Source organism: Mus pahari, chromosome 9 (assembly GCF_900095145.1).
Source record: "Mus pahari chromosome 9, PAHARI_EIJ_v1.1, whole genome shotgun sequence".
In the NCBI taxonomy this organism is placed as follows: domain Eukaryota; kingdom Metazoa; phylum Chordata; class Mammalia; order Rodentia; family Muridae; genus Mus; species Mus pahari.
In genome coordinates, this window is record NC_034598.1 from 11,840,309 (window position 1) to 11,862,875 (window position 22,567).

The following is a 22,567-nucleotide window of genomic DNA, read 5'->3' on the forward strand; positions in this document are numbered from 1 at the left end:
GTGTAGCCCTGACTGTCCGGGAACTCACTCTGTAGACCAGGCTGGCCTCGAACTCAGAAATCTGCCTGCCTCTGCCTCCCAAGTTCTGGGATTGGGTATTACCTTTTAATTCATTAATTTGTAGCTTAATTTATCCTTTTATTGAAAATAGATTTTTTTCCTTATATATATGGATTGTGGTTTAAGCTTCTTCTACTCCTAGCTCTTCCAAACCTCCCCTTCCATTGATATCTACACCCCTTTTGTTTCTTACTAGAAAGCAGACAGGTTTCTGTGGGACAATAATGAAATAAAATAGGATAAAACAAAAACTAACATCAGAGTAGGACAAACAAACAGAAGGAAACAAGCCCAAGGAAGGTACAAGAAACAGAGGCCCCCCATGTTTGCATTCAGGATCCCCATGCAAACATTAAGCTGAAAGCCCTTGTGTATCCACAGTGGGCCTGGTGCAGATACATGCACACCTAGTGTATCCGCAGTGGGACTGGTGCAGATGCATGCACACCTAGTGTATCCGCAGTGGGACTGGTGCAGATGCATGCACACCTAGTGTATCCGCAGTGGGACTGGTGCAGATGCATGCACACCTAGTGTATCCGCAGTGGGACTGGTGCAGATGCATGCACACCTAGTGTATCCGCAGNGGGNCTGGTGCAGATGCATGCACACCTAGTGTATCCGCAGAGGGCCTGGTGCAGATGCATGCACACCTAGTGTATCCGCAGTGGGTCTGGTGCAGATGCATGCACACCTAGTGTATCCGCAGAGGGCCTGGTGCAGATGCATGCACACCTAGTGTATCCGCAGAGGGCCTGGTGCAGATGCATGCAGACCCTCACACAGACTCAGTCTCTGTGAGCTCACATGACCTTTGTTCACCTCAATTTGGAGGGTCTTGTGTTCTTCCCATCTTCCACCTCTCCAGCTTTGCACTCTTTCTGCCTCTTTTCCTGATCCTGAGGGGAAGGATTTGATGGGCGCATCCTGTTTAGGGGCTGAAGATCTCTCATTCTTTGTATAGTATCTGCCTGTGGGTTTTTATGTTTTTTTCCAAATGCTGCAGTAGGAAATTTCTCTGATGGTTGAGCAAGGCATTGATAGTGAGTATAGGAGAATTTCTTTAGGAGTCATTTATTGCTATATTTTCCTTTTTTCTTATTTTTGTTTTGTTTTGTTTTTTTAAGGCCAGTATTATTTGGCTTTACCCTAGGTCCTTGGGCTATCTAGTCTCAAGTTCTTGGTCACCCAAGCAGTGTTGGCTATGGGTTCCAGATTTTGGAGTGGGCCTTAAGTCAAGTCATTTCCTAGTTGATTACATCCACAAGCTTTGTGGCACCATTGCCATAGCATATCTTGTAGGCAGGTCACCATAATAGATCAGAGGGTTTGTGTCTCAGTTGATGTTAGTATTTCTCCCTCTGGGTTGCATGAAGAGTACCTTTCTGTACCACTTAGGTATGGCAGGTGCCCATTCTGTGTAGGCACCAGCTCAATGTCTCCATGTTCAGTGAGCTATGTAGGTGTTGTCTTCATCAATTAGGCCTTGCTGTCAAGATGGGGAAAGTGACCTATAGTTCTGGCACCAGCCTGGTTTGTTTGAGTGGTGGGGGTTTAGATGTGTCTCATTCTCAATATTGGAATTTTCATTTGGTGACTAGAGATGGCTAGTTGGGGCTTTGACTCTCCCATTATTTGACAGTTTTATTTAGATCTCCATCCTATATGCATATATTTTAGGAAGATTCTACTATGATAGATTTCTGTAGTATTCCTCAAATGTCACTTAATTTTAGCTGTCCCTATATTCCCTCCCTGATCTCCAGGTCCCTCCCTTTCTCTTCTCTGTCCTCCTATACCATTCTCCCTCTCCCTCCATCCTTCCATAACTATCTATTCTACTTCCCTTTCCTAGAAGATAGATCTGTTCCCAGCTCTGGAGTCCTTTACTGTATGCCTACCCTCTATGGCTATATGGATTGTAGCTTGGTTATTATTAACTTAATAGCCAGCATCCACACTTGGTCTGTACTTCACTTAGGATAATAAATTTTAGTTTCATCTATTTACCTGCGAATTTTATGGCTTTTTAAAAAAATGACTGAATGTAAATGTAAGCCATTGTGTAAGCATACCATATTTTCTTTATCCATTCATCTGATGTTTACACTTTCTGGCTGTATGGCTAGAACAGCAATGAAATGATTGAACAAGCGTCTCTGTGCTAGGATGAAGCATTCTTTGGATGCATGCCCAAGAATGCTATAGCTGGGTTTTGAGGTAGATCAATTTTCATTGATTTCTGTAGTGGCTGTACAAGTTTGCACTCCCATCAGCAATGGATGAGTGTTCCCTTTGTTCCACATCCTCACCAGCATGAGCTGTCAGTCGGTTCATTGATCTAAGCCATCCTGACCACTGTAATATGGAATAGCAAAAGTAGTTAGATTTGCGTTTGCCATATGACTAAGGATGGTGAGTTTACTCTGAGAAGTCTGTTTAGATCTGTACCTGTTTTTAAAATTGAGTTATTTGTTTTATTGATATCTAATTTTTTGGGTTCTCTACTTATTTTGGATATTAGTTCTCTGTTGCATGTGTAGTTGGTAAAAAACCTTTCCCCATTCTGTAAGCTGCTGCTTTGTTCATATGGCCATGTCTTTTTCTGTGCAAAAGGTTTTCAATTTTGTGAGGTTCCACTGCCTGTGCTAACACTGTTGGCAGATAGTCGTCATGTGCCAGTGAGTCCAAGGCTATTCCCATTGTCTCATATCAGGCTCAGTGCATTTTGCTTATGTTGAGATTTGTGATGTATTTGGAGTTGAGTTTTGTGATAGGTATGGGTTTATTTGCATTATTTTAAATGTAGCCAGCCAGTTTGACCGGCACCATTTGTTGAAGATACTATCTCTTTTCCAATGTGTATTTCTGGTGTGCGTGCATGCATGCATGCGTGCTTGTGTGTGTGTGTGTGTGTGTGTGTGTGTGTGTGTGTGATTTTTTTTCTTTTTTCCACTCAAAGAATCAGGTGTTCTTACATGTGTGGATTTTTTGTCTAGGTCATCAGTTCAGTTCCCTTGATGAAAGTGTATATGTCTTTGTGTCAGTACCATGCTGTTTTTATTACTATAGCTCTGTAGTAAAACTTCCAAATTAGGGATGGTGATAGTTCTTTTGTTATTCAAGATTGTTTATCCTGGGAGATTCATTTTGTTTTGTTTTTCTATATTAAGCTGAAAATTGTCCTTTCAAGCTCCTTGAAGAATTGTGTTGGCGTTTTGGTGGTGATTGTGTTGAGTCTGGAAATTTGTTTTTAGTAGGATGGCCATTTGACTATGTTAATCCTACTGATCCATGAGCATGGGTAATCTTCCCATCTTCTGATATCTTCAGTTTCTTACTTCAGTGACTTGATGTTTTTAATTAGACTGGTCTTTGACTTAAGATATCCCAAGATTTTTTCTGTTTTTTGAAGCTTTTGTGAAAAGTGTTGATTCCCTAATTTCTTTCTCAAACTCTGCCATTTGTATATAGGAAGGCTACTGATTTTTGTGAGTTATTTTTGTATTCAGCTATTTTGCTGAAAGTGTTTGTTTAAATGGTGGATTATCTTTATTGATTTACATATGTTGAATTATCCTCGAGTCTGATTGTGGTGGGTGATGTTTTTGTGTACTCTTAGATTTGATTTGCAGGTATTTTACAAGTTGACTAAAAAATAGAATGCTACTGAAATTAAGTATTAACTGTTAAAGTTTCTGTTAGCTTTTTAAATTAAATATGGTATATTTGAGAGATGGAGAAACCATCTAACTTTTTGTATGTAAAGATAAATTAGAGACTGTTGCTATGCATTCATGTTAAGTTCATGGTGGAGTGATCAAGTTGTAAACTCCTGGACTATTTGCTGTGATGTTGGACTGGAAATACATGTTCCCTTTACCATGTTCTAAGGTACCAGTTGATTCCTACTTGTCATCTCATTAACTCTGCATGTCACTTTATTGTTAGGATTACCTCATGGGCCTTCCATTAGAGTTGAGTGTGTTTATAGGCCATTTGGTTTTAGTGGGTGAAATAGTCTAACATCCTGTTATTAAGGGTTTCTGATTTATTTGAGAAGTCCTTTAAGCTAATCATAACACTCACCATCTTTCAGTTTTAAGAGATTTTTCTCTAGTGTCTAGCAGCTTTGCAGTATTTGAAAGAGAATATTGTTTTGTTATTGCACCAGTGAGCATAATGGGTGGTAATATACCCCTTTCTTCTTAATAGTAAGCTGTGACTGTTAGTGGTTTCATAGAAATATAATTTAGAATAAGTTTTTTAGAAGCCAAGAAAAAGTTGAGAAATTTAGCTTAATCTTTTTTTTTTTTTGTCATGGGATATTATTTAGTTGAGAAAAACAGGATTTGAAAGTGCTGTGAACTTAAGTTAGCTTTCCTGTCAGATTTTGATTTCACTTCAGAATATCTTGAGATTTTAAAATAGTTTCCTAGTAAGCTTGGGGTTATGTATATGTCATACAAATACAACACGCACACACACAAGTGTTAGAATATAAATTAAGGTTGTTGAATCATATGTGATTGTTATATTACTATTGCTGTGTGTAGAAATATAATTTTGTGGTCATGATCACTCAGTTTATGAAATGGAACAATTATGTTGGTACTGTCAAGGAACCTGCTTAATATATTTCTTCTTATTATTATTGATTTTATTTTATGTGTATGGATAATTGGTCTGCATGTATGTCTGTGTATCACAGATGACTAGGACTTTGAGTACTGTATTCAATAGGTAGGGAGAGAGTGGGCAGCCTTGTCTAGTCCCTGAGTTTAGTGGGATTGCTGTAGCTGTCCAGAGGCCATGGAGAAACTGGGTTATCTGAAAGGGGGGCTGGAAGTGAGAAAGGACTGGGTGCTAAAGAAGGATGAAGCCAAGACAAAGGTTCTGATCAAGGCTCAAAGTTTAATATTCAGCACTGTGTTTATATAAGGAGAGCCCACAGACCTATCCTTTGTTTCAGCTGGACTATGTTGCAAAGCTAGGTCTATTCCTCAAAGCTCCTGTAGGAAACTGCAAATGCAGGAAGGTCTGATGACTCCACCTAGGAGTAAAACCCATTGTGGCAAGCACTCAAGGTTAGTTTAGCCTGCTCAAGGCTGGGGGAAGGGTAAAAAGTGCTTTAAGTTTTTCTCCATTTAGTTTTTCCATTTAGATGTTGCCTACTAGTTAGCTGTATTTTCCTTTTACTATGTTTAGGTGTGGGCCTTGAATTTCTGATCTTTCCAAGACTTTTATCATGAAGGGGTGTTGGATTTTGTCATGCTTTCTCAGCATCTAATGAAATGATCATATGGCTTTTTTTCTTTGACTTTGTTTACATTCTGGATTACATTGATGGATTTCCATATATTTAACCATCCCTGCATCCCTGGGATAAAGCCTACTTGATCATGGTGGATGATCATTTTGTTGAGTTCTTTGATTTGGTTTTCGAGATTTTTTTTTTTTTTTTGAGTATTTTTTGCATTGATATTCATAGGGGAAATTGGTCTGAAGTTGTCTTTTTGTGTAGCTTAGGTATAAGCATAATTGTGGCTTCATAAAATGAATTAAATAGTGCTCCTTCTGTTTCTATTTTGTGGAATAGTTTGAAGAGTATTGATATTAGGCCTTCTTTGAAGGTCTGGTAGAATTCTGCTGTAAACCCATCTGGTCCTGGGCTTTCCTTTTTGGTTTGGAGACCTTTAATGACTGCTTCTATTTTTTTTTTTTTTAAAGGGATTATGAGACTGTTTAGATGGTTTATCTGATCCTGATTTAACTTTGGTACCTGGTGTATGTCTAGAAAATTGTTCATTTTATCCACATTTTCCAGTTTTGTTGAGTATAGGCTTTTGTAGTAGGATCTGATGAATTTTTTTGATGTCCTCCGTTTCTGTTTTCATGTCTCCCTTTTCATTTCTGATTTTCTCAATTTGGATACTGTGCCCTCTGGTTAGTCTGACTAAGGGTTTATCTATCTTGTCTCAAAGAACCAGCCCCTGGTTTGTTGATTCTTTGTATAGTTCTTTCTGTTTATACTTGGTTGATTTCAGCCCTGAGTTTGATTATTTTCTGCAATCTACTCCTTTTGGGTGTATTTGCTTCTTTTTGTTCTAGAGCTTTTAGTCGTGCTGTCAAGTTGTTAGTTTATGCTCTCTACAGTTTCTTTTTTGTGGCACTTAGAGCTATGAGTTTCCTCTTAGCTTTCACTTTGTCCCTTGAGTTTGGGTATGTTATGCCTTCATTTGCATTAAATTATAAAAAGCCTTTAATTTCTCTATTTTTTTCCTCGACCAAGTTATCATTGAGTAGGGCTTTGTTCAGCTTCCATGTGTTTGTAGGCTTTCTGTTGATTTTGTTGTTATTGAAGACAAGCCTTAGTCCATGGAGATCTGATAGGATGCATGGGATAATTTCAATCTTCTTGTATCTGTTGAGGCCTGTTTTGTGACCGATTATATGGTCAGATGTGGAGAAGGTACCATGAGGTGCTGAGAAGAAGGTATATCCTTTTGTTTTAGGTGATATGTTCTATAGATATTAGTTATATCCACTTGGCCCATAACTTCTGTTAGTTTCATTGTGTCTCTGTTTAGTTTCTGTTTCCATGTCCATTGCTGAGAGTGGGCTAATGCTTAGGTTTTTTGGCTTGCCTCTGACCATGTGGTTATCTCTGGTGTTATTTGGTCTTGCTGTCTCTGACTTTAGCTTGTTCTTCCTGTGAACCTGTGAGCCTGTGATCTTAGGTGTGTCAGCACTCCTGAGGAGACCAGCTCTCTCCTGGGTGGGATTTGGGTCTGGAGGGCTACCCTCAGCTTCAGATGGAGACTGGAAAGATCTTTATCCAGGCTGCTCCACTGTTCTTGTGCCCTGTGTGCTCCTGGCTTGTCCCTCTTTGGACAGTTATTGAAGTGAATGTGATGATCTCACCTGTGATCTTAGGGGTGAGACCACTCCTTGGAGACCAACTCTCCTCGGGTGGGGTTTGTGTGCAGAGGGTTGTGGGATATACTCTTGGTACTTTTGTACTCTTTGTAAAGTAATTGCTATAGGTCATTTACATTTTATCTCTGATACTTGGTCTGTGATGATGCGGTTTAAACAATAAAATGTAATGGATAATTACTTCAGAGAAGACATTTCCCTCTTCTCAGCAGGGATATTCAATATTCAGAAGTAAGGTTCATTTATGTCCCACTCTCTATTAGAAGAGAATAATTTATAAGCAGTAAGAATTATTTGCTAAGATCTAGGTATAGGTGCAGAGTAGTAGAGTGCATGCTTGAGGTCCTGGCTTTATTCTGGCGCTGGGGGTGGGGGACAGGGAGGGACCCACAGTATCCTTGTCTGTTTTTTTTTTTTTTTTGGTTTTTTTTTTTTTTAAAGTTGGAAACTTATTTTAAAATTTTATTGCTTCATTTTTCTTATTGTGTGTTTGTCTGCACGTGTGTGCATGTGTCTATGCCTGATGCCAAGGTATGTGTGTAGTAATCAGAAGACGACGTTCTAAGTCCGTTTTCTCACTCATATGTGCCCTATGCTTAAAGAATGTATATTGCCAGGCTTGGAAGCAAATGCCTTAATTCACTGAGCCATCTCACTGTCCTGCCAAGTCTTTAGTTAGATAATTTATTCATTTTATTCCTTGTTTTAAAATTTACTGGGTTTTGGTGCTAGAGAAATGGCTCGTCAGTTAAAAGCACTTGATCTTCTAGAAGATTCAGGTTGAGTTCCCGGCACCCCCATGACGGCTGCACAGTCATCTGTAACTCCATGCCCAGGGGATCTGATGACCTCTGCTGGCCTCATTGGGAACTGGACACACATGATACGCAGCTATGAATGAGATAAAACACCTACACAGTAAAATAATAAGATAATTCTAAAAATTATTAGAGATAGATTTTATATATAAGTATATTTTAATATATACACATATATATTATGCCCCACTTTTTACTTTCATATTATAAGTAATAAAAAAAAGTAGGAATGCTTTTTAAGAAGCACTGTGCACTAAACAATTTTCTCAGACTTTTAGCAATTTTCAGGCTTTTAAATAAAAAATACTTGTAATTGAAAATTGTTGACATCATGATAATAAAAGTTAGGGGATTATAAAAGGCATTAAGTGCTTTAAAAGAACTCGTTTGAAAATGAACAATTGCTTAAAAAATTTTGTTAGATTTTATTTTCTTTATAAATTATAGGAATAATACACATACTTTTTTATAAATGAATACATTTATTTTTTTAATATTTGTATACTTTCTTTATATTTAAGCTTGGGAAGATAAAAATGTTTAGAATCATTTTCTTATACTGTACATCTGTGAGGTTTTAGTTTTGTCTTTTTTTTCTTTAAAAATAATGTACTTTAAGAATGTTGTTTTAAAAGGCCATTTCTTTTCTTTTTAGCCTTTGGAGTTGCTTTGGCACTCATTGGATGAATGGTTAGTTTTAATAGCCACAGAATTAATGAAAAACAAAGAGGATTCAACAGATATTACTTCTATCTTGCTGAAACAAAAAGGCCAGGGTCAGGAGGCCCCTCCTCTTTCTGCATTTGAACCGCCAGGCCCTGAAAGCTATGAAAGTCTGCCCCCTGGTCCAGGGGATTCCAAGCCAGAGGTGCTTGCAGGGGAGCCGGAAGCCAGTGCTGACTGTCAGGATGTCATCTCTGTGACAGCCAACCGCCTGAGTGCTGTCATTCAAGCCTTCTACATGTGCTGTTCCTGCCAGATGCCTCCAGGGTAAGATAGTCCCACTTAGTGTGATTTGTCTTTGGTGAGTGAAGAAAAGCTTCAATATTTTTGTAATTTCAGGAAAGACAAATATAATTTTTTTTAAGTTTTTCTTAAAAGTTCTATTCACATTTATCTTAGGATACTCATTGTACTAATAAAAATCTGGTAAAAGTATTTAGGTTTTGTAAAAGTATATTTATTTTTATGTAAATTAGTGAATGCTATTTCATAAAGAACTGCATTAAATTTTATAATTTTCACAGTCACTTGTTTATGTATTATTTGTTAATAACAAGTTACATGTAGTATTTCATTGTACAGACCCCTAAGTTGATATGGAGGATGTATATATATGTAAGTTCTTCTGTTCTGTCTAGAAGCCAGTTCTACTTAATTTACTGGATTTGCATACTGTGTCTCCAACTTTGTATATTCTGATTGCTTTTTCCCTCCCCCCTCAGAATGACTTCGCCTCGTTTCATTGAGTTTGTCTGCAAGCATGATGAAGTGTTGAAATGTTTTGTGAATAGGTAAGGCTTTCTGGGTAATGTAAGGGATATGGGAAGGCTTGGACTATCTTGGCAGCCTTTTCTCTATTTATATATTTTCATTTAAACAGATAAAATTAATTCTGTACTATTCAAAGTAGTAATTTGTCATTAACAAAAGTATAGCAGGTAGAGATTAATATGTTTTTCTTCTGCTTCAGCATTATGTATACATAATATGTATACATAATGCTTCAGCATTATGTATCTGAATTTGCATTTTACTCAATGATAATTATTGTTTGTTTTATTTTTCTATTAGAAACCCCAAAATTATATTTGACCATTTTCACTTTCTTCTTGAATGTCCTGAATTGATGTCAAGATTCATGCATATCATAAAAGCACAGGTACAGACTTTATTAATCTTTACTGTTAATACAGGGAAATGAAATATTTTTTAAATTATTTATTTTTTTGTAATTTTTAAAATTTTGTCATTTAGAAAATACTATTTTATTATATTTGTGCATATGGGGTATTTTGTCTGTGTACCATGTGCATGGCTGGTGTCTGTATAGTCCAGAAGAGGTATCAGATCCCCCTAAACTGGAGCTATAGACTGCCACGTTGGTGCTGGGAACCCTGCTCCTCTTAACCTCTGAACCATTTCTCCAGACCTCCGAAATTAATTTTTAGATTTTGAATTTTGTTTGGTAACTTTACTTTAAATAAAATTACTGCATTAAAGATGGAACTCCATGGTAGTTTAGTATGAGAAGTGAATTTTCTTCTTCTAGGAATGTGTATTGAGTACCTACTGTATACAAAGGCATATACAGAGATAACAGAATACATTGCCACACTTTTAAATTAGTTTAATTAGTTTTGTAAGATCTTTGAGGAAAGAATTTTCTTCCCAAATACATTGAGGAACTAACACCTATGCCATTTAGGAATTTATAAAACACATCAGTAGTATGTTAAAGGACTGTTAAATGCTTTTGCAAAAGTAGTGATTTAACATGACAGTTCTCCAAAATGTGCTTGATTTGACAACTTTTTTTCTACTAGGTGTTGTCTATGTTTCATGAAATATGTGAGGGAAAGCTCGTTTTGCTCTGTAATAGTTATGTGATATGGCCACATTTTTTAACATCTTTGAACTTTTTTTTTTTATTGTTATTATTTAAAACTTTGTGAGACAGGGTCTCAGGCAGGCCTGCTTCCCCTAACACTCACTCTGGTTCTGTCTCTCCTCCTAAGTGCTCAGTTTATAGGCATATTTCACCACACCTGACTTACGTGATGTAGGGGATTAAACCAAGTTGTTGTGCAGGCTTAAAGCAAGCAACTCTGCCATTGAACTACATTCCCATGGGACCTTGATTTTGTTATCTAAAATACAGAGACTATCTAGGAGTAGGAAAGTCTAAAGACTGCTCTGTATTCTCAGTATGTGAAGGTAGTTTTCTAAACAGAAATAAAAGAGTTTCTTTTAAAACAATATTTATTATTATGAATGTTTTTACCCACATGTATGTGTTTATATCACATGAATATGGTATACATGGAGGCCAAAAGAGGGCATTGGATTCTCTGGAACCTGAGTTACGGACAATTGTTAGCCACCACGTGGGGACTGGGACTAGAAGAACACCCAGTCATCTTAATCACTCAGCTATTTATTCAGACCCTCAAAGAGATTGCAACTAAATCCAGCAGAGAAGATAATAAATCTATCTGTATGTTAGTCATTATCATATTACTAGGTTCTTTTAAGAGAAATAATTTCTTTGGGTGTTATAGTGAAGAGAGATTTCGAAAGGAAGTAGATTTTTAAGTGACTCTGAAAGGTTTGAAAAACGTGTGAATTTTTAATTTGAGTAAAGAGAAGGTGAACACCATAGCCACTGTGAGGATGAGAGCGTGAGAATAGGAAGTGTGCATGCAACACTGTAACGGTGAGAGCATGAGAATAGGAAGTGTGCAACACTGATGGTGAGAGCATGAGAATAGGAAGTGTGCAACATTGATGGTGAGAGCGTGAGAATAGGAAGTGTGCAACACTGATGGTGAGAACATGAGAATAGGAAGTGTGCAACACTGATGGTGAGAGCATGAGAATAGGAAGTGTGCAACACTGATGGTGAGAGCATGGAATAGGAAGTGTGCAACATTGATGGTGAGAGCATGAGAATTAGAAGTGTGCAACACTGATGCTGAGAGCGTGAGAATAGGAAATGTGCAACACTGATGGTGAGAGTGTGGGAATAGGAAGTGTGCAACACTGATGGTGAGAGCATGAGAATAGGAAGTGTGCAACACTGATGGTGAGAATAGGAAGTGTGTAACATTGGTGACTGGCAGTAACTATGTAGTGAGAAGACACAGCTCTAAAAGCTAGATTTGGATCATATGCTATTGAGTTTGATTGACAGATCAAAGAATCTTATTTGTTTGCTAGAGTGTTAAGGAGTGACTTTGCTTCAGGAAAACAATATAATTCTGCCAACATTTTGAAAAAAGGAAAGAAAGAATAGCAAGCAAAAGTACCTGTAAGATCAAAACACAGATACATGTACCACTATAGCTAAAGGGCTTTGCTTCGGTTTTTCAATCTTCTGAGCGACTACTTCCACATATACTTCACAAACATTCTGATTTCTTTTTTTTTCATTAATTTATTTATTTATTCACTTTACATCCCGATCACCACCCCAAATCCTCCCAGGACCCCACCTCGCATAGCTCTTCCCCATATCTCCCATCCCCTTCTTCTCGGAGAAGAGGGAGACTCCCCCAAGCCCCTGGGTATCAACCCATCCTGGCACACCAAGTATCACTTTGGGACCAGGTACATCTTCTCCCAGTGAGGCAAGACAAGGTGGTCCAGTTAGGGGAACAGGATCCTCTGGCAGGCAATAGGTTCAGGGACAACCTCTGCTTCAGTTGTTCAGGACCTGCATGAAGACCAAGCTTCACATCTGCTACATATGTGTGGGGTGGGGTGTGGGGTGGGGTGGGGGCTAGGTGTAGCCCATGCTTGATAAAAAGACTAATTTCAAAAGCTCTTCCTAATAGAATTTGTACAGAAATATAAAATCTCTCCTCTCTTAAACCACACTGGTCACCAGAAAACCACAACATGGAAGAAGTTGACAGTGCTATAGCAAAGGGACATAGCACACTATCAATTGTTACTTTCCTATGGCTGCAAGAAAATACCCTGACAGGAAGCACTTAAGAAAGGAAGAGTCTTCGTTAGGGTTACTGTTGCTGAGATAAAACAAACACTATGACCACATTCACTTTGTTATTCTTCTTTCTTACTGCAACCAGATCCCATCACACTTCCCTGTTTGATCTTCTTGAATACTGTACTCCTTTTGATTATCATGTTTACCATGGGGTTTTTGTTTGTTTGTTTGTTTGTTTGTTTTTACCACGTAATCATAATAGTGGGGATCTGGAACATTCCAGGTTCTTGGCCTCTTAACCAAATAATTGAAAATAAGGACTTGTACAAAATTTCAAAAGTGACAAGCTGCCTTTATTAAAAGGAACTGATAGTACAATTATAGGTGGTTACACTGTCAAGATTGACTGTGGATCTCATGAGCTGAGAGTATTTAAGAGTCCCAATTGTTGTTAGGGTCTTCCCTTTCCTTTTATGGAGTTTGGTTGCTAAGGAAGCATGGGTAGTTTCCTGTTTGATTAATACTTTAGAACATATAATCATTTTTTCTTTTTCACATGTCCCTTCCCATTATGTATCTGATACATTTAATCATAGTCGTGTCTAATTATACATTGGCATAAGATAGGAAATAGGTGTTTCTCCTGAAAATTTTACTTGAGGAAACAGTTACTGCTCATGAACCAATTTAGGCACCAAATCTGTCCTTGTCTTCTTTGTACTGGATATATTAGGAGTGAACCTGAATACATGAGTTTGTACTCTTGTTCAGAAATGGAAGTGCACATAGCTCAGTACTGGTGGGGATTTTGAAGTGTTTCTGAGGTTTCTTGGAACATTGCTTTGAGAGGTTTTGTGTGTGTGTGTGTGTGTGTGTGTGTGTGTGTGTGTGTGTACACGCACACATGCACTTGTGCATACCACGTGCAAATGAAGAAATAGGAGACTGTCAAGTGCGATTTTAGAAGGGGTATCTGTACACAGGCAGAACAGAGTAGGGTTCTAGACTGAAGTATCACCTACACCTGATTGTCTCACTTCCTGTATCTTTTATGTGGATCTCAGTATCCTTCATTTTGTGCTCAGGGGCATTCATAATCATTCCTCCTTCAACATGTTAGGGATACAGCTCCAGTTATGCCGGTATCTTCGCAGCATCTTCGAGAGGGACCCAGTTTCACTTTTTGTGCTTTTCTCCTTGTCTCCCTTTAATTGATTTGCCTGCTTTCCTGCCTCCTGAGTTGTAGTCCTGCAAAGCCTTTGTTCCCATCCTTTTGTGTAGTTTTTTCATCTTTAGTGCGTTTGAATTTCACTGTTGAGAATTTGGCATTGTATACATAGTGTGTTATTCTGGATTACCTCAACTCTTTAACTATGTAAAGCAATTTTCATCTGAAATTAAAATTTATACAATTCTTATATACTCAATAACCTGCAATATTTGCATATACTACATCTTCAATATTAGCTTCTAAGCAATTATTAAAATTAGAGATTATTTGAGTTTGCTTTTCCTTGAAGATAAGTAAAATACAGAGCTTTCCTCCACTTTTTAAGAGTTCTTAGTTTTCAATTTTTAAAGTAAATGAAGGGAAGGCTGAAGGATAACATTTTGTCTGTCTGTTGTCTAAATTCCTAAGAAAAGAAGTAAGAATGAACTATACATAAAAGATTAGTTTAAAGGTATTTTATTTTCAGTAATGTGTATATGCGAGTGTATTTGTGGTGTTATGGGCATGTGGGTACAGGCTCCTGTGAAGCCAAAAGAGGGCATCGAGCCCCTGGAGCTGGAGTGGCAGGTGTTCGTAAGCTGCCCGATACGGGTGCTGCGCCCTAACTCAGGTTCTCTGCAAGAACTGTGTCTTAACTACTGGGCTATTTTTCAAGCTCAAAAGCTTACTTTTTGAAAAATTAAATGATATAGTCAATATAATTTTTCTGGGTATGGAAATGTATTCATATAAACATTAGATTTAAAAGAAATTGAAAATATTTTGTTACATATCTGATATTAAGTTTTTTGATATAATTTGTCAGTTTTTGTTAAAAACAGGAATTATAAATGTATTAGTTAAAGTATTTTCATTAAGATCACTTTTTTGCAACTGTTTATTGAAAAGTTAGAATATGAATGATTGTGGTTTAAATACTGATACCATTTTTACTGTTGTTTTTTTGGGGTAGCCATTTAAAGATCGCTGTGAATGGTTCTATGAACATTTGCACTCAGGACAGCCGGACTCAGACATGGTACACAGACCAGTGAATGAGAACGATATTCTCCTGGTTCACAGAGGTATGTGTCACAGAGACACTGATAGATGCATAAGCCGCAAAGTGTTGTTATTTTAAGTTTTAATATATTAAAATTAACCAGTACTACATATTTAGATTCTATTTTTAGGAGTAGCTGTGAAATTGTATCAAAAGCAAACTGTGCAAAGCTAAAGCAGGGGATTGCTGTACGATTTCATGGAGAAGAAGGCATGGTGGGTATATAAAATATAACACACTTTAAAAGTTGAATCACTAAAATTTTGTTATTATTTAAGATACAAAGACTAAATATAGTTTATTCCTGCTGTTGCTAAATTTTGTTTTCTTCAATTCAGGGTCAAGGTGTTGTACGTGAGTGGTTTGATATTCTGTCTAATGAGATAGTCAATCCTGATTATGCACTATTCACCCAGTCAGCAGATGGTAAGTTGTGTCATCTGGAGCTTGTCTGTGGCTGTCATATTCCTCAAACTGTAGCAGAGAATTTGATCTTTGTTTCTTTGAATAGCCCTTGTATTAGTCAGGGTTCTCTAGAGTCACAGAACTTGCAGATAGTCTCTATATAGTAAAGGAATTTATTGATGACTTACAGTCTGCAGTCCAAATCCCAACAATGGTTCAGTAGTAGCTGTGAATGGAAGTCCAAGGATCTAGCAGTTGCTGAGTCCCACACCGCAAGAAGGCGAAAGAGCGAGAGCCAGACTCCCTTCTTCCAATGTCCTTATATGGTCCCCAGCAGAAGGTGTAGCCCAGATTAAAGGTGTGTGCCACCACACCTTTAATCCCGGATGATCTTGGACTCGGAGATCTCCCTGTCTTAATCTTCTGGATTCAATCACCACTGTGTCTCAAGATCTCCATATCAAGATCCAGATCAGAAACTTCTATCTCCCAGTCTCCAGATTAGGTTCACTGGTGAGCCTTCCAATTCTGGGTTGTAGTTCATTTCAAATATAGTCAAGTTGACAACCAGGAATAGCCACTACAGCCCTGATGTCTAGGTGGGTCAAATGCTTGTCTCAGGGCCTGAAAAGTTCTCTTGAGAATCTTAATATCTATTCACCTTCAGGATTCTTTCTTTGACTGCCCTCCTGTATTATTATTTTTCGTAAACATTTTCTTTTATAAAATGGTAGTAGATAGACTTTAAATACATCTTTATTTGGAAACAGAATTTTGCTAATTCTATTTGCATTTCTGTTGTAAAATCATGAAAATCAAAGTCTATCATGAAAATCCCAGTCTATCAATTGTGATGTCCCATCTTACTGGCTTTATTTTTAGTCCTTTTAGGAGATCAGAATCGGGGAACTGAGGAGCATGTACATAACCCTGTAATATGATGGACCCTTGTGGAAATGGTTCTTACAGACTATATAAAGATATGATTTGATATTGTAAACTAAATACTAGTGGTTACAACTCATTTTGGGAGGTGTATTTAAGAATTATCTAACTTAATAACACCTATTTGAAGTGAAGATGGGGTTGAAAACTACTATTTCCCCAGTGCTTGAAAGAGAGATTATCTTTCTAATTACAACTTTTGACGGCTGCAACTAACGAGCCACACATGCCCGTGTAAGGAGTAGAGTGAAAGGAGGCACGAGGAGGGAGGCACAGGCTGTGGGCGTGCAACTGTGCGCAGTGTCTCTGGCACACCTGCAGTAATTAAAGTTATTCGGGGATGTGGGACTGCCTGGTTCAACCTGTTCAACCTTTGATCATTTGCTGTGAGGCAAATTTGGTGTTTGTGATTTTTATGACAAGCTTAATAAAACCCCAAACTTAATTACGTAGACATATTTTTTTAAAGCTAGATTCAGTGTATTTTGGTCTTACTTCTTTTCTTTATAGTTCCTTGTTCTGAGTCAGTTTAGTTGCATATGTGGAGCCCCTAGGTGTACTTCCTGATGGTGAGGGTAACAACTGTATGTGGGCTCACACAGTCTGCGGTGCTGATTTCTTATTTCTGTGGTTGATGTGAGTCTTCTTGGCGGTGGTGGGGCAGGGGCTCATCATAGTATTAGTAACTTAAAACTCAGGGAAATAGTCCCTGTTGTAGGCTTGATTGTCGTGAAGGGATTAAATTCAGGATTTAAGAATTCCTGATGTGGGGAATGTTAGATAAACCCAGTATTTACAGTATTGTAAGGTTATTTTCTTGTGAGAGTAAGATCAATGTACAGTGTAGTTTAGTGATTTAAGTTTGGCTTTTGTGATGATGGTAGGTGTGAATCCTGGCTCTGGACTTTGCTTTCTGTGAATATTGGGCCAGGAACTTAACCTTTCTGAGATTCAGATTTGTCACTTAATAATGATGATAATCTGTGATTTAGAATAAAAATTTAGTTAGTTGATACATGAACACAGCTCAGCCCCTGGCACATGGAAAATGTGAAGTAAATTTTAGATGTTCTTACTTTTATTTTCAGAATATTTTCCAATGTTGTAGGATTTCCCTCCAGAAATGATGTTCATTATTTCTTGAAAACATTTTAATAAACATTTTTTACTTGGAAAAAATAATCAGTTTTTAATTTTTTACATTATTAAAAGTTGTTTTTAATTATGTTTATGTATGTGGGTATGTTCATGCGAGTGGAGATGATTATGGAGGCCAGAGGCATTGGCTTCCCTGGAAGCTGGAGTTAGCAGACATGAGTGCTGGAAACTGAACTCTGATCAGCTGGCAAAGCAGGAAGTGCACCTTACCACTGCACGTCGCTCCAGGCCCAGTTCAATGGTTTTTTTAATTCTAGAACTTAAGCTAGCTGGGTCCACATAAACTTTTATTATTTTAAGTAGTTTTTGAATAAAATTACTTTGCTGAAGATTTTTTGCCTATTTGCTAGTTTTAATTTTTTTAAATCTATTCTTTTTAAAGAACCAGCTTTCTCAGGAACTCAGTAAATAGTGGAGGGATATACAGAACTGGGAGAAGAGAGTAGAGTCACCAAAATCTTTGCTGGTTCATCTCTAGTCCAAGTATTGTCACATCCGTAGGTAAAAGTATGGCTATACTCATACTAACTTTTGGAATTACGGTTATGTTTGTCTTTGAAGTCTTTTTTGACTGTGAACATCTTCTCTTGCCTTGTGATAGGAAATCATTACAAGAGGCAATTTAGAATGACTGGTGTGTTTCACATGTCATTCAATCACAAACAAGTTTCCAAATCTGTTACTTCTCCCCTAAGTAAACAGCAGTTTAATCCAGCGTTGCACTAGAGCCTATGAAACAGCAAGTATTCGAAGTGTCTAGGCACTCATTTTCTAATACCTGCCCAGTTTTCTTTGGTGCTGTTTCATTAATTTTATCAGTTTGTCTTTGTTTAAGTCTTGTTTTTCGAATAGTAGTGTAAAGCACAAACTCAATGTATATTCTACTCTATGAACAAATGAATTTGTAATTCACGTTAATGGCCAGAAAAACTATTGAAGGGGAGTTAAAGTCAAGGTGTGGCTTTAGATTTCACTATTTTGCTAGGTTTTTTGGAAGTTGGTGTGTCATTTTGTCTTTCTCCTCCTCCTCCTCCTCCTCCTCCTCCTCCTCCTCCTCCTCTTCTTCTTTGGTAAAATATAAAATTCACCATTGAAGACATTTGAAAGTAGATCGTTTGTTAGGATTAAGTACTTTTGCTGTGCTATGCAGTCATCACCGAGCCAAATTCTGGGACTGTCCCGTCAGCCTGAGTAGAAACTCTGTACCTTTGATTCAGCTTCCTCTATCCCTAATTTATTGTGCCTCTATTCTAAATTTGTCTATTTCATATAGTTCATAAAGATGGACTGTATTGCACTACTACCTAGGTCTGAGTGATCATACGGGTGCTGTTTTTACTTTCACATCATTGGTAGTTGGTTAAACTTATTTGCCTTTTGAAAGAGTAGGATGAGTTAGGTGGGCAGAGTTCCCAGTCATTAATTGGTATTAATAGGAATCACATTCGGTAATCACATTACTTAAGAATGGTTATTTTCATAGTTTGTATATCTTAATATGCAACATCTAGTGAGTACTGGGCATGTACAGATGAATGAAGCATTGTCTGCCAGATTTATAGCTGAATAGTTACTGACACAGTTCCTAGAAAAAATGTTTGCATATGTATATGATCTTTTATTGTATTTACCAGGGTCTCTTTTGTGTCAGTCAGAAGTATTTTATGACTTCCTCTCAAGTGTGAACTGATGATCATTTTTTATATTTCCAATTCTACTGTCTTTCTATAGACTATACAAAGAACTGCATGCTGTAGTCTGCATAATGTAACTGTAGCCATGCTGAGTTATACGTGAATACAGTTACCTGCATTGGAATATTCTCTTGTGCATATAGATCTTACTGTTCTCTGTTTATTTCAATAGGAACAACTTTTCAACCCAACAGCAACTCCTATGTCAATCCTGATCACTTGAACTATTTCCGGTTTGCTGGGCAGATCTTGGGATTAGCTTTGAACCACAGGCAGCTGGTCAATATTTACTTCACACGGTCATTCTACAAGCACATTCTCGGTATGGATGTACCCTCACTTCTGAAACGTTTACACTGCTTTCCTTGCAGCTTTTAGAGAGAATGGATTGGATAAATGCCAGTTTCGCCATTTCTGTTGAAATAATTACTGCTCTGATAAGAGACCATCTGTGTTCCTAAGGTATCTGGGGGCTAGAGGGAGAGAAAAATGCTCTACCTTTTTTTAAAATCACTTTTTTTTTTTTGCATTTCCATTTTAGTGTGTATGTGTTTATACAAAGCATCCATTTTTTTATGCATATACCTAAAGTAATTGGCAATTCTGAAGCTTATAACAGCTTTCTAAATAGCTGTTTCAAAGAAAGACAGCATTGTAAAGATGAAGAAGGAACAGCAGCTTAATTTAATGGACTTCTAAATTTAGAAATTAGCATCCATTTTAAACATGCTGCAAATTTGATTATATTTTGTGGTTTTTCAGAATATCTGTAGAGGGCAGCATTTCACCATTAAACAAGTAAAGGGAAGTCAGAAGTGCCTGTATTGTAACTGCTATCTTTGCAATTTTCTTTTTAGGTATTCCTGTAAATTACCAAGATGTAGCATCTATTGATCCAGAATATGCCAAAAATTTGCAATGGATTTTAGATAATGATATTAGTGATCTGGGTCTAGAACTGACTTTTTCTGTTGAGACTGATGTATTTGGAGCTATGGAGGAGGTGCCTTTAAAGCCTGGGGGTGGAAGTATTCTTGTGACACAAAATAACAAAGTAAGTATCCAGATTTTTGCCTTAGTCACTCTTCATAATGGCCCTGATGCCAGTTTCTCTAAATTATTCCAGCATTTGCTAGAAAAACTTTCTTTGTCATTTGCAAGTAGATGAAAGTACTTAAGTTAAGCAAACTAGCATATTTAAAACTTGAGCTAGAAAGAATCATTTTAGTTTAGTACTGTGATGTGTTGGTTATTCGTGTAATTTAGACTACTGTTTAGCTGATTGTATTAGTTAAGCATTTGCATTTTGAAAAAGTTGATAGGAAATGTATACTAAGTGATGATGTTATCATTAGTTATCACTTAGTAATCAGTATTGTACATTTTAAAAGTTAGATGTTCACGAATTTTTTATTTGTATGTATGTGGTGTCTGTATGTCTGTGAGCAGGCGTGTCTCCAGTGCAGATGGACGTGGAAGCCCGGTATTGGCAGTGGGTTCTTTTTCTCAGTTGTTTCTTCACCTTTGCGGGTGGGGGCGTTTCAACAGTGCTCACTGACACTCAGCGTAACTACATGCTCTGGTGGTGTGACAGTTGTCTTCGAAACTTATCCTCTGGGGACACTTGTGTAGGTGCAGGCGTACGTAAAAGTTCTCCACAGAAGTGGGTGTGCGGTCTGAGAAGCAGGTTACATACTGCAGTTGCTGTGTGACATACCTCTATAGCCTGCTTTCTAGAATACCTTGCTAAGTGAGAAAGTGAGTGGGCAGGGAATGTGTGAAGTGAGTGCAAAGTTCTGTGGAGGTGCAATTACTCGCTCATACTTGCAGACACCTACAGACAGGCCCGCAGTGACATAGGGAAGATCTTCAAAGAGCTAGGATGGTTAAAAGGACAGCCGATTTATGCTTCCTGTGTCTCTTGAGTAGTTGACTCAATACTGGTTTTGCTTGTTCTGCTTTATTTTTCCATGAGAGACAGTATCTCTCATGAACATCACCATTTTGTTCTACACTGCCTGGCATGATTGCCCGGGAGTCATCTATGTCTGTCACCTCAAAGGCTGGGGCTATAGATGCACACCTCTGTTCTTGCCTTTCCTGTGGGTTCCAGGGATCTGAAGCTTATGTAGCAAACTATTTACTCACTGAACCATCTTCTCTGTACCAGGTTAAAGAGTTTTACACAGAAAAGAAATCTCAGTGTTAAAACTTTGTGCTTTTATGTTCCAGTAAATCCTACCTCTTGACTTCATATGTATATAATATATACATATATGACTTGTTTTTATTATTATATGTCATCTATTTGTGGTATTTGTTTTAAAGTTGACTTAAAAATCAATGACATTTAATATTTTACATTGTTGTACATATTAAAAATGTTGCAGACTGTAGATTTATTAAAATGTGTAATATTTGTAAAAGGCTCAAAGACATGGTCACGTTTTTTAAAAGTACCTTTATTCTTTGAGAATTTCATGTGGCATACTTTGAGCATATTTTCTCACTCTATTCCTCCCAGATCCACCCCTACCTCTTTCCCCTTCATCAGTTTTGTGCCTTCTTTTGTTTTTTAAATAGTTCACTAAGATCAATTTTGTCATCTATTTAGTCCTTTACTTCAGGGTATAGGGCCATCTAGTGGAGTGCGGCCCACCCATCAGGAGCCATATCCTTACAGAAGATGGATTGTTCCCATCTCACTCCCAGTCCCCAAAGCCATCAAGCTACAATAGCTCCTCAGTAGGGTGGTGGCTCATAAGCCCCTTTCCATCTGTACTAGAACATTGGTCTTGGATAGGTCTTCTGAAGGCAGATACAACTGCTGTGAATTCATGAGGACAGTGGTCCTGTTATGTCCCTAAGAAACGGGTTCAATTCGATTATACCTGCCCTATGGCTCTTAGAATCTTTCTGCCTCCTGTGATCCTGCGCCTTAGGGAGGGATGTGATGTAGCTGTCCCATTTATGGCAGAGCACCTTCACCAGTTATGAAGTTCCATGTTAACCACCAGCCACTGAGCAAAGACTTCTCTGATGAGGTGTCAGAACTGCACTAGTCTATGGGTAGAGAGTGATGCGGAAGTTAGAGGGAAATTTGATACTGTACCCATTTAGCAAAATAATGTAATAGGTTCATTCATGGGGCCTGTGAGCTCCCCAGTGATGGACTCTCTGCCAGATTCAGTAACCAGGCATATGTTTCCTTCTGCGGAGTGGACCTTAATTGCAAGCAGAAGCTGGTTGGTTGCCCCCATGACATCTGACCTAGTACTGTTCCTGTGAGTAGATCTTGTCATGCTGGTATTATTATAGTTTCAGCAAGGTTCACAGTTGAGAAACACTGAATGACTCTTGTCCATCAGGAACACCTACTTAGTACCTTCTAGTTTTGTAAAAGCTAACCAGCCAGAGGGGATCAGTATGAACTTGACTTCGCTGTGTCCTATGATCAATGTGTATAGTATCTTCAGTAGTAGGGCCTGAGATAAAACCAAGAGCAACTACAATAGCCTGTATTGAAAAGGTCTCAAGGGTGTATTTGACCATAACTTGAAGGGAAGGATCCAGTTCCTTGCATTGAACTCTTTATGTGTCAAT

General features: G+C 37.8%; 1 protein-coding gene across 1 annotated transcript in view; it reads left to right on the top strand.

Moving 5' to 3' along the window:
* The window catches only part of Hace1 (HECT domain and ankyrin repeat containing E3 ubiquitin protein ligase 1), a 118,143-nt gene that overhangs the window by 65,455 nt on the left and 30,121 nt on the right, over positions 1–22,567 (top strand). Inside the window, exons 12-19 of the mRNA XM_021204341.1 lie at positions 8,473–8,807; positions 9,263–9,331; positions 9,612–9,699; positions 14,673–14,784; positions 14,880–14,977; positions 15,101–15,188; positions 19,137–19,286; positions 19,822–20,018. Of these exons, the coding sequence (XP_021060000.1) occupies positions 8,473–8,807; positions 9,263–9,331; positions 9,612–9,699; positions 14,673–14,784; positions 14,880–14,977; positions 15,101–15,188; positions 19,137–19,286; positions 19,822–20,018 (1,137 nt within the window). The remainder of the gene's footprint in view (positions 1–8,472; positions 8,808–9,262; positions 9,332–9,611; positions 9,700–14,672; positions 14,785–14,879; positions 14,978–15,100; positions 15,189–19,136; positions 19,287–19,821; positions 20,019–22,567) is intronic.